Source organism: Mus caroli, unplaced genomic scaffold (genome assembly GCF_978045245.1).
Source record: "Mus caroli unplaced genomic scaffold, Mus_caroli_1 scaffold_18, whole genome shotgun sequence".
Classification (NCBI taxonomy): Eukaryota; Metazoa; Chordata; class Mammalia; order Rodentia; family Muridae; genus Mus; species Mus caroli.
In genome coordinates, this window is record NW_028227273.1 from 16318175 (window position 1) to 16330559 (window position 12385).

The 12385-nt window shown below is 44.3% G+C and overlaps 1 protein-coding gene across 4 annotated transcripts in view; it reads right to left on the reverse strand.

The window, feature by feature from the left end:
• The window catches only part of Vit (vitrin), a 133436-nt gene that overhangs the window by 51948 nt on the left and 69103 nt on the right, over positions 1-12385 (reverse strand). For all 4 annotated transcript variants that reach the window (XM_085832630.1, XM_085832629.1, XM_085832628.1 and 1 more), the window contains exons 4-5: positions 8110-8266; positions 2353-2486 (exon numbers count right to left, since the gene is read on the reverse strand). In XM_085832630.1, coding sequence (XP_085688756.1) covers positions 2353-2486; positions 8110-8266 — 291 coding nt within the window. The remainder of the gene's footprint in view (positions 1-2352; positions 2487-8109; positions 8267-12385) is intronic.

Consider the following 12385-nt stretch of genomic DNA (forward strand, 5'->3'; position numbering starts at 1 on the left):
TTCTGCCCAGGAAAATTCTTTGTCACGAAGCTTTGCTACCACTTACTCTGTGGTTGATGCCCTTCCGTGATCCCATAAAGAAACCAACCTCTTTTGTGTAATGTAAGGGGCTCAGAGATCGCCACACTTGAGATGAATCCGAGAACCTCTATTTTTACTCGGATGGGTGGAGGAAATATGGGTTTGGAGCCCGAGATGTTTAATGGAGGTCAGAAAACCTGCCAGTCTAGAAGATCCAGGGTATATCAAGACCTTTCTCTTTACACGGGGTAGGGGTTGGAGGATTTCTTCTTAGAATAACCCCATCAAATTCAATCTTGCTGGGAGGTCAGAGAAAATAGGAGACTGGGGTCTTGGGCAACAGAACGGTAAGGAGAACATAGGACTTTATCTTGTGCACCAAATCAAATGCGACACAATTAATGCTCTGGCCAAATCTCGGGAGACATGAAATAAAAAACAGCATATAATGATTTGTTGTCGGTGGTAGAAAATAACATACTATATTTAAAAGAAAAACCCTAAATGAGCCCATAGTCTACATTAAAAACAACCTCGTGTGGGGGTGTTGGGGGAGGGACGCTAGCCACTAATGTGGAAGGAATGACATAATTAGGAAAATTATAATTTTGCAGTTACAGTTGGCCCTGTTTTCTGTAGTATCCAAATTTGTGATTCAAACTAATCTGCAATTAAAATACTTGGAAACAATTTGTAGCTGTGTGGCGCTTGCCTGTGACTATTTTCTTGTCATTATTTCCTAAGCAGAAGAATGGAATAGCCACTTACACAGCATCCACAGGGTTAGGTACTGAGTGAATCTAGAGACCATATAATGCTCAGAGAGGATGTGAGAGGTTATGCAGACATCGTACCACTGTACATAAGATACTTGTACAGATTATACATTTGGCACCCCGAGGGGATACTGGAGAACTACAGACTAATGTATTATTTGTGAAGCTAGGATGGGCAGTGGGTGTTAAAACTGCTGAGGAAATGTTACTGGGTATTAAGTCACTCAAGTATCACGCTGCTTGCTAATTAAATGCACATAGCTTGGCCCTGGAGAAGTATATTATACTGGTGAAGAAATCAAATTTGCTACCAGCAACAATTAAAGAAAACTGGCAGTATAGCCCTTTGCAAGGCCATTGTACCATGTCGCCAGGGAGGTTTGACCACAGAATCTGTCCTTTTCAAAATATTTAAGTTGAGGGGCTGGAGTGATGGCTCTGAGGTTAAGAACATTTGCTGCTCTTGCAAGAGGAGCTGAGGTGAGTTCCTAGTATCCACATGATGGCCCACAACTGTGCATAACTCCAGTTCCAGGGGTTCTAATATCCTCTTCTGGCCACCCTAGGCACTAGGCACACACATGGTATACATACATACATGCAAGCAAAACATTCGTATACATAAAATTAAAAAAAAAACAAATATATCTTTAGAAATATATAGTGAAATTGAAACCAATGACGAAAAAAGCAACTGGCCCCGTTTCTGGTCCATACTGTAGGGCATACTACTAGACGCCATAGATGTCATTACCATTGGCTAGTGACAAGATGAGATGTGGTGGAGTTAAAGGAGACTGAAGAGACAAGTAAACACTAGGCAGGATCTTTGATCATATTGCAGATCCAAAAAAGAGAATAAGCTATTATGAGGAATATTTTGGAGGTGCGAATATGAGTTCTTTATTGGACAGTGTTACATCAACATTTGTTTTCAGATGCGGCACCACCATAGTTACTCAGGAAAATGTTTGTGTTCATAGAGACACATGGGCAAGGACTTTCAGATGCGGTGTTGGAGACGCTTGTAGCGTTTCCCAGGCATGTTTCTTTAAATGATAGCTACTCAAGTAGGTAAAGCGATCGGGACGAACTATTAACAAGTGAGGAGTCTGGGCAGAAGGAAGAGGGGTATTCACTGGTCTGTCTTTTAACATTTTCTGTAAGTTTAAATATTTTACAAATAGAAGTCTGGGTTGGAGAAATAACCAAAAAACGGAGAAGCAGGGCCGGATGGTTCTGAGAGAGCTGGCTACGTTTCCATTGTGAAACTAGACAACTGCAGTCATTAGATCACTCACGTGACCCTTTCGAGAGGCTGTGATGCAGTTCACATGAGCAGTGAGGAGCTTTACCATTTCCGGGTTTGACTTGGCTCCAGTTTTCAAGTTTTAAGTATAATCTGTTTCATAATTCTAGGTTTTAGAATAATGTTTGATATATTTCTGAAATGAGTAGGCCATCAGCAAAAAGTAACAGCAACTGGATGATCACATTTCGTCCTGGGGTCACCGCAGATGCCTGCATCCAGCAGGGACCTCAGGGTGCGACATACCTGAGACGATGAAGGACTCTCTCCATCTGGGTAAAGATAAAGACTGAACCCCATTCGAGTAGCTTCCTTTGTAACCGGACTGCCCAGCAACTTTCCGAACAAGTATTTTCCCTCCTGAATTATCCAGCACACCGCTATAAAAAGAAAACACACAAACAACCACAACGATAGCAACATCAACAACAAAAACAACAACAAAAACAACAACAAAAACAACAACAACAACAACAACACCCACTAAACCTTAGACGGAAGGAAGCATAGATCTACAGTCCGACAACTGTGTTTAGTCAGGCACTAGAAAGCAGTTCAGGGAACGTATGCTCAGATTTGCAGTCAATCCCTGCGCACGCGCATGGTGTTTAGCTGAGCATGGTGGTACAGGCCTTTAACCCCAGCACAAGATGGGGGGGGGGAGAGGAGGAGGGGGAGGGAGGGAAGGAGGGAGAGGCAGTCGGATCTCTGTGAGTTCGAGGTCAGCCTCTGTTACAGAGTGAGTTCCAGGATAGCCAGGTCTACACAGATAAACCCTGTCTTTATTTCCCCACCCCCACCCCATGGTATTTCAGCCACTGGACTTGGCACCTGACCTCTAGGTCGGATGACCCCTTTTCTGGGTCAAATGTGTGTTGTGCCAACCAGAAATTCTCTTGCCTCTTATGACTCAGATTTCTAGTTCTCTCGCTTTCCTAGTCCTATTCTTAACTTGTGTATTTTTTGGTCTCTTCTTTTTTAAAATTAATTAATTACTTAATTTTTTTTTTTTTAAAGATAGGGTCTTGCTACATAGACCTGAAACTCAGAGAAATTTGCCTCCCTTTGCTTCCTGAGTGCAGTGATTAAAGAATGTGATACCACACCTAGCCCCTTCTCTCTATTCCCCTCCCTCCCTCCCTCCCTTCCTTCCTTCTTTCCTTCCTCCCTTTCCTTCTTTTGAGACAAGGTTCTTTCTCCAGGTATCCCAGGCTAGTCTCAAAGGCCGCTATATAAACCAGGCTGGTCCTCTTGCCTCTCTCTATACCTGACTTACTTCCTTTCTTTGGTCACTTCTGTATTTGTAGGTTGGCTTTGTACTCCTGAACTCAAGCCATTCCCGTCTCAGCCTCTGGAGTGCCTAGCACTATGGCATGTACCGCTAGTTTGAAAGGAAAACTTTGTGCCTGAAATTTTCTAATTTGGCTTCGAGATAAAGCAGGATGAATTCAGTCACTTTAGCAGGTTAAAGTTGTTATAAGTACATGGTTCTTTGATTTAGGACTAGAGACGGAAAAGACACAGCTAAATGAAACTCATTTGAAAAGAAAACTCAGGGCAGAGGGTGTAGCTCAGCGTTAGGGGGACTGATTAGCATGTGTGGGGCTCTGGGCTCCATTCTTAGCACTGCAATAAGAAAAAAAAGGAGAGAAAGGAGGAGGAGGAGAAAGAGAAGGAAGGGTGAAGAAGAAAAGAAGAAAGAAGAGGAGGAGAAAGAGGAGGAGGAGGAAGAAGAGGAGGAAGAGAAAGAGGAGGAGGAGAAGGAGGAGGAGGAGGAGGAAAGAGATCTCCTGATAGTTGAAAATGATTCCTTAATTTCTAGGATTTTCTACCAGCTCTTCTGTCCTGATGTCTAGGGACTGGTATATCTATCTATCTGTTAGGCAGAAGGCCCACCCGAGGTCCTACGTAGCCCCTTGCTCCAGTCTCCCGTGGCTCCTCTGGGTATCTCTATTTTACGGCATATGAATAAAAAGCACAAGGATTAGCTTCCATCAGCACTGGCCCTTCCCTCCAGGGTGGAGGCTGCCATTTCCTTGCTCTCCCAACTCCACAGTGACTCAACAACTTTCAACACTCAGATTCTGATGGCCTTGAACAACATGATGATAGCATTTGACATGTAAAAGCACTTAAAGGCTTTAAAATAACCTCACTCAGGTCTCACTGCGCCTTCCCAGCAAACCTCAGAGTGACCAGGCTGGAAGGAGGGAATGTTGTTATTCCCTGTTCCATAGAAACAGGCGGCTCCAAGAGTGAGTCACCTAAGGTTTTGTAACTAACGCTTTGCAATCGCTATCTGAATGCAGGCAGGCCTCACTGATCTCAAACCATGGGTTCAGCCCTGTGGGTTGTGGTACTTCCTTAGGGTTCACAAGCACAAATACCCCCCCCCCCCCACCCCCCACCCCCCCCCCCCCCCCCGCCTTCCAATTTCTTGTCACTCCCTGTAGCCTTCACTGCTCCACCATGAGGTCTGGGTAGCCCTCTGCTGCTGACCAACTTCGCCATTCCAGTCACGTGGCTTACATTGTGCTGTTCTCTTCTCTGGGCCCCTCTATCTCCAGGTCCTTCCTCACAGAGAGCCTGACACCATCTTGCTTCTGCAACCCTCTTAGACTTTGCTCTCACAAAGTACTTGGTGATCTACTATCTTGTACCACCTCTAACGAATTCTGGAATTAATGTGGTTTGTTAAGTAAATAAAAAAATATTTTTAAAACGGATTAAAATTGGAAATGTAAATGAGGAAAATACCTAATAAAAATATAAAAAAACGGATTAAAAATATTTTTATGTGTAGGTATTTGGCCTGTATGCATATATGTGCACATGCATGCCTGGTGCCCACAGAGGCCAGAAGAGGGCATCTGATCACCTCCTAGAACTGGAGTTACAGATATTTGTGAGTCCCTGTGTAGGTGCTGGAAACCAAACATGGGTCTTTTGGAAGAGCAACCAGTGTTTTTCACTAGTGAGCCATCTCTACAGCTCCTGGAAAAATCCCTATGGAAAGGATAACATTTTATTATTCTGTGTAAGCCTACTTATCAGTGGGTTGGGGCAGGGAGTTCTTATACCAGCTTTGAGAGCCAGTTGTTAACTAACCTTGCAGGATTTCACGACCCAGTTGACTTGACCTTGGGGGTTTGAGGTCAGTCATCTTAAGAGTGTCTATATGTGGAAATATACTAACGCGGCCTGACTCCCTTCTGTCGCCTTGGTGGAGAATTTATCGCTAGACTCTGCACAGACATGTGCATGGCTTTGAAGTTCACCTCCTTCCTGACACAGCGCCTGGGATCTGAGATAAACTTAGGGTCAGTTTCCCAGCTCGGAGAGGGAGCATAAACCACTGAGCCAGCTGTTGAATGGCAGCTGTTCAGAGGTCAGGCATACACTTAGAAAACCTTCAGGAAGAGGGCCTGGCACAGACATGGTCTCCTCATTGATCCATCTTAGGAAGAGCTCTCTCTCTCTCTCTCCCTCTCTTTTACCAAGTGCTTGCTTCTCTGCCTTTACATATTTGGGTTAAGATCTGCTATATTGCTTAGTGTATAAAAGTGCTTGCTGACTGTGAGGAGACTTTTTTCTCTTCTCTTCTCTTCTCTTCTCTTCTCTTCTCTTCTCTTCTCTTCTCTTCTCTTCTCTTCTCTTTCTTTCTCTTCTCTTCTCTTCTCTTCTCTTCTCTTCTCTTCTCTTCTCTTCTCTTCTCTTCTCTTCTCTTCTCTTCTCTTCTCTTTCTCTTTCTCTTTCTCTTTCTCTTTCTCTTTCTCTTTCTCTTTCTCTCTTTCTCTTTCTCTTTCTCTTTCTCTTTCTCTTTCTCTTTCTCTTTCTCTTTCTCTTTCTCTTTCTCTTTCTCTTTCTCTTTCTCTTTCTCTTTCTCTTTCTCTTTCTCTCCTCCCCTCCCCTCCCCTCCCCTCCCCTCCCCTCCCCTCCCCTCCCCTCCCCTCCCCTCCCCTCCCCTCCCCTCCCCTCCCCTCCCCTCTCATGAGTTTTCCCTGTTCCCCTTGCATAGATTAGCCAATCACACCCGATTCCTTTTCTGAGTAATGGGAACGCTGGCAGTAGTGTTGAAATGAAGGACTGAAACAAAGCTGGAAGGAACGAATCAGAGCGTCACAAGGTTATTTGTTGTCATCAGTGGTGAGCTCAGACTTACTCCTGTGGTCTGCTCCACTTAAGAAAAACAACCGCTGAATGGTTGTCGTACTGTTGCACCTTATTCCCTCCCAGGAGAGGCGTGTCTAATACACTCTACTGGTAATTCCTAAACTATATCTTATGCACAATGTTTCCTTGTTGTCTTTTTTCCCTGTCTGCTTCCTCCAAACTTCAGAGTGTACTAACTCACTACCTTCAAAGGGGGTTTTTATACCATCTCCTCTCATTCAACAGAACAGCCGAGTCACTTTTGTGTAAAGAAAAGGAAAAAGATAAAAGAAGCCCGAATAATTCAGACATTATCTAGCGTGGAGCCCCTGTATCCAAGGCTGTGCCAGCAGTAGTTTTGGGCAATCATATGGAGCTAGATCTGGATTACAGTACCTCACTCTGATGCTTGGTAGTGTAACTTTAGAAGAGCTATTCAGTCTATATTCAGTGTTTGTTTGTTTTGGTTCTTGAAGACAGGATCTCATGTGACTCGGGCTGGCCTTAGATTCTATGCAATAGAAGATAACCTAGGATACCAGTTGATACCAGATTCTCCTGCCTCCCAGAGGCTGGATTACAGGGTCTCACAACCACAGCTGGCCTTGACTTTATTTTGGAGATGTGTCTAATAACAAGAGATACTTCAAAGGGGGAATTGTCGTGGTGAGTAAGTGTGGTAGTGGGGAAAGGGTTTGCATACGCATGTAAACTTGATCACCGAGATATTAAACACACATTTCCCTGCGTTTGTCACTCAAGCCAAGGAAGAGAGGTCTGAGGATCCTCAGGTCTGAGGATGTGAAGGTCACGTTGCCACTTTTCATGTGAGCTGTGACTGAGTTCAAAGCATGCCATGCCTCTTGTAGTCCCCCCCAGTCCCAAAGTGACAGCCGGACAAGCGGTGCCGCCTGCCACCCCTTTCTGTCTCTGACCCATCACCAGACTTTTGATAGCTATTTTCCCCTCCAAACTCCTGGGCATTCCTAACATTTTCTTGCACAGCATGTAGGAAAAAAAAATGTTGTAAAGAATCAAGAATTTTATTTTCTTCACCCTGATCATGAAGAAATACATTTCCTTCTTACTCACCAAAGGAAGGGGAGAACACTTAGCCTTAGGTTCATTTCTGAGACTCCCGTTTATTATCTGCATTCGATTCTTCTTCAAACTCTAATATTTAGCCTTTCTTGTTTTCTTCTCTACATGTTATGCTAGACCCACATGTCCAGATGTTATTGGATGGATTCAAGTATGAAGTAGCATTTCAGGAGGTGGATATTCAGATATATTCAATAGAGAAAGTATAGAATTCGCTATGAAGCCTCACAGTTTCCACTCCAAATGACTGTTATCGCTGGACAGATGCTTACAGAACTGTAAAGTTTTGGGATCTGGCTAATTTTGGTACGTGATTTTGCTCTTTTATTTGCAATTTAAAAAAAGTTAATAGAACTTTAGCTGGGCAGTGGTGGTGCACGCCTTTAATCCCAGCACTTGGGAGGCAGAGGCAGGTGGATTTCTGAGTTCGAGGCCAGCTTGGTCTACAAAGTGAGTTCCAGGACAGCCAGGGCTATACAGAGAAACCCTGTCTTGAAAAACCAAAAAATAAAATAAAAAATAAAATAAAATAAAATATAAAAAAGGTGGGGAATAAGTCAGTCAGTTTTTGTAAGAGTGATAGGAAAGGAGACGGAGGGTCACACATGACTTCTCGGACAAATTTGTAAATGGAATACAGGAGGCTCAGTTAGATTTGTACACTTTTGCTTGCTAATTGCAGCAACCCTGCATCAGAAGTTCCCCAAAGCGCTTTGATCACTGGGTGCGGAATAGGTCATAGCCACCCACCTGTGAACCGCGGCGCCACACACGCTGGAGTAAGACGCGTAGACGCCAGTGCCGTAAACATGGTATTTGGGGTCCTGGCAGCCCGCTGGACATTTCACCATGAACTCAGGATTGCTGATCTTTCCAGCTTTGACATCACAGTTGATCTGAGGCACAGCTGGGAACACAGAATGAGGTCAAAATTACCCCCGCTGTGTCAGGACACATGTGAGGTGACGCCGCTGTGTCAGGACACATGTGAGGTGACGCTGCCAGGCTCTAAGCGCTCATTTACTTAATTTGTAAAAGTCTGAATCTGAACTGGCCCTGTGTCCCTTCCCTTCCATATAATGAGGCTAAAGACGGAGCAAGGACATTCCTCAGACCTTAAAGACGATGGCATCCATTGCGTCTAACGTGCTAAAAGGGAAAAAAAAAAAAATAAAGGCTGACCCCTGTTCTTGTTTGGAAAATTAATTGAAAATAATTCTGAGAAAAAGGTCCAGATCAAGATGTGATGTGGAATCAATGGAAGTGGGGGCGTGGGGGTGGGGTGGGGTGGGGATACAGATGCTCTGTGATCATGACAGGAAGAGAAAGCTCCCAAGGGAAGCAGGGACAGCAAACAGGCGGAGACTGGGCTGCTGAGCCCCAGATAACTGGGATTCCACGGCCTTGGAGGCAGAGAAAGGGGAGAGAGAAGTGGCTGGGCTGGGCCAGGCTCAGGGGGTTGAGCACTTGTGTTCCCTGCGGGGTGTGGGGGGAGATGAGGAAGTTATATTCAAAGCCACCTTTTTGTTTTGGTCCCAGAGGATTTCTCTGGCCTAGATGTCCAGTCCCCATATGACCCATCCTTTGGTCTCTACACTTGCAAAGACTGGGACTCCCAGTGAGCATCCAGGAGAGTGCATCCATGCTTGTCCCCTGCCTCTCTCTCTTTGTCACAGCTACAGGGAGGCCTTTGGGAGCAGAAATCTTGCCTGAGGATAAGGTGAAAAACATTTTGCTGAGAAGGAGTTGAATGCTTCCTCTCTGCAAAGATAGATAAAAAAAATAGATAATTTTATTTTATTTCCTCCCTCAAAAAAACAAAAACAAAAACAAAAAACCCCCAAACAACAACAACAACAAAAAACAAAGCCAGAGCCATGGGTCCCTCCATGAGTACCCTTTGATTGGTGGTTTAGTCCCAGGGAGCTCTGGGGGTACTGGTTAGTTCATATTGTTGTTCCTCCTATGGGGCTGCACACCTCTCCAGCTCCTTAGGTACTTTCTCTAGCTCCTTCATCAATGGGAGGAGAGGCCCTTGGTCCTGTGAAGGTTCTATGCACCAGTATAGGGAAATGCCAGGGCCAGGAAGCAGGAGTGGGTGGGTTGGTGAGTAGGGGGAAGGGGGAGAGGATAGGGGGTTTTTGGAGGGGAAACCAGGAAAGGGGATAACATTTGAGATGTAAATAAAGAAAATATCTAATGAAAGAAGAAGAAGAAGAAGAAGAAGAAGAAGAAGAAGAAGAAGAAGAAGAAGAAGAAGAAGAAAGCCACCCCACCCCCAAGTGACAGTTGCTTAAGCTGTGGGTTCCACAGTTCTGTGAGTTCAAGGCGAATCTGGTTTACACAGTGAGATATTCTCTTAAAAATCAAAAGGGAGAAAGAACATGAGTTGGGAGAAAAAAAATAGATTATTTTATTTATATGTGTATGTATAAATCACATGTCTACGTATGTGTATGTGCACACATGTTTTCAGATGTCTGAGGATGTCAGAAGAGGGTATTGGGTCCCTTGCAGCTGGAGTTAGAGGTGACTGTGACAGTGTATGTGCTGGGAACGGAACTCAGGTCCCCATGATCCGAGCAGCTGGGACCCTCAATCGCCAAATCATCTCTCCAAGCCACAGTACTGCATGTTTACCTGCAACAGAGCTCTCAGTAAAGATGATCTGAAATTCAAACGTTGATCAACTCTGCAAAATATCGAAGGTTCTCTACAGTATCAAAAAGTTAGATATGATTTAATTCTTTAAGTGTAAAAAATAAATAAGCTTATCTCTGTCGTTCACGTGTAAATTTGCTTCCCTCTTTTATAAATGATCATTATATGAATACCAAAGGATGGCCCTAAGATAATTTTTATGAATATTAGTAAGTATATTATTCACACATCTATTTTATACATCTGTATACTCAAGCGGCATGGAAATTTCTGACCCAAAAGGTTTGAGCATGGGAGTTTAAGAAGCTCACCCCCAAAGGTGTGCTGTGTTGGTTCATTCCTTTAGTCAGGAGGCAGAGGCAAGTGGGTTCTTAGGACCGCCTCGTTCTACATAACAAGTGCCAGGCCAGCCAAGGCTGCCTAGTGAGGAAGCAACATACAAGCCTGCCTCAGGTGACTCCATAGCTAGGAATGTGTCCAATTCTGGGACCAGCTCTTTAGAAAGATTCTGATTCCAAATGTGATTCTGAAACATAAACACAGTTCAGCGCGGGCAAGTTCACGTGGATGCTGGAAAAGACTAAATGTGAGTCAGGATAGGATAGACAAGAAAGGGTCATTCAGCTGCTAGAAGGGAAAACCAAGAGGCTAGGGGTCCTTTGTGTCTCTAAGCAGCACTCTTGTGAGCTGTGACACCAGAGTGGGGGGAACTGGAAGGGTGAACTTTCTATAGAGGTAAATTTGCCAAGAACTTTCTAGGAATTGATGCTTCAATGGGCTGTTCATCGCTTCACATGAACAGACCTTTGGTGGAAGCGTGCAAACAGAACAGTTGTAAGGGGTTTCTGTCCCGGGTGGGAGGTGGAAATGAAACCCCTCCCAGTGCTAAGAGCTGGTGATTACGCTCAGAGATCCAGGAGCTTTGCCAGGCCACCCACCCTCTGAGTTACAGAGATGCTCTCGGAGTTGTTAATGGTTTCCAGCTGTATCCGAAAGTACACACGCATGCTCCCCCATCCCTCCCCGTAACCCTAAAGTAACCAAAGGAGCAGTTACATTTCATTCAAGTTGGAGAGAGAACGGTTCCCACACGCCCCTCCCACAAGCTTTGCCACTCAGGGCTGGGGCAGCATGGCGCTGCTCCTGGGAGCCAGCTTGACCACAGGTTTAAGCAATTTGTGGTCTCTGTTAAGAACGGGAGCTCTGTGCTTAAAACTTTTAGTTCCACCCTCCCCACCAAAGTTACTTCTTTTTAACCTTTTGTTCATTACGCTCTGATACCAGGGCTGTGCTTACTCTTTTGAGTCTTAGAGTGTACATTTTTTTTAAAAAGGCAATTTGGTGACAGAAGATGCCAGCTTAGTCTCTCCTCAGATTAGCTAGTTGCTGGGTCCTGGGTGTAAACGGGGTGTTCAACTCCCATTTCCTCCCAAGATTACTCCCAAATACATCTCCTCCTTTAGATGCAAAGAGAAGAGCAGACTTCTTAGCCTTAGTTATTTGAAATAGGGAATAGCAAACCCTGTGGCGTTAGGATTACATTTTGATGACACCTTGACACTCTGAGATTTTGGATTTCCTGGAAAGGAACAAGTGAAGCCAAATCCGGAAAGCTGTTGGATGAGTGTTCAGGGTCCGCACAGTACAAGCTGCCCAATCTTTCATGAAATCTCTAACTCAGAACACACACCGAAATGCCCCATGGGGGATATTCTGCATCTTGCTAATCAAGTTTTTCTTTGAGGTACATTTGGTCTCTCTCTCTCTCTCTCTCTCTCTCTCTCTCTCTCTCTCTCTCTCTCTCTCTCTCTCTCCTTCCCCCTCCCGAAGTATTTCAAACACAATGTCTTGTCTGTACAGAACCTGATTAGCAGAGTCGGGGGCTAAAGTCATTTTTGTCCCAGAGGATAAAACAAATGTGGTGCAGATGTTCACCTGCTGCTCAAAACCAAGGAGCAATGGCAAAGTGTGGCTAAAGGTCAAATCCTTGTTAAATTTGTACAGAAAATTAAGCCAGAGAAAGCGAGCTAATTTAATTTTGCCAAGAGTAATTGCCAAGATCATTGGAAAGTGCAGTCAGTGTCCAGCCAGGAAAAAGCAAGTCACTTCGAATTTTCTGACAGCAATTCTTTTGTTTTTTTGTTGTTTGTTTGTTTTTTTTAATTTCTTCATAGTATTCTTCAGGTTGCTTGTGCAAAGATCTGTTTCCTTGTAACCATCAATGAATCCTACCTGTCTGTCCTTGGGGACAGGTGAAATAAATGCCTTAACTTTGCATTGTAACTGAGTATTACCGTCACAATACACTATCTGCATTGTTTTTATACTTTCTTACTCTCAACTCTGGAGTTTATTCACAAAACAC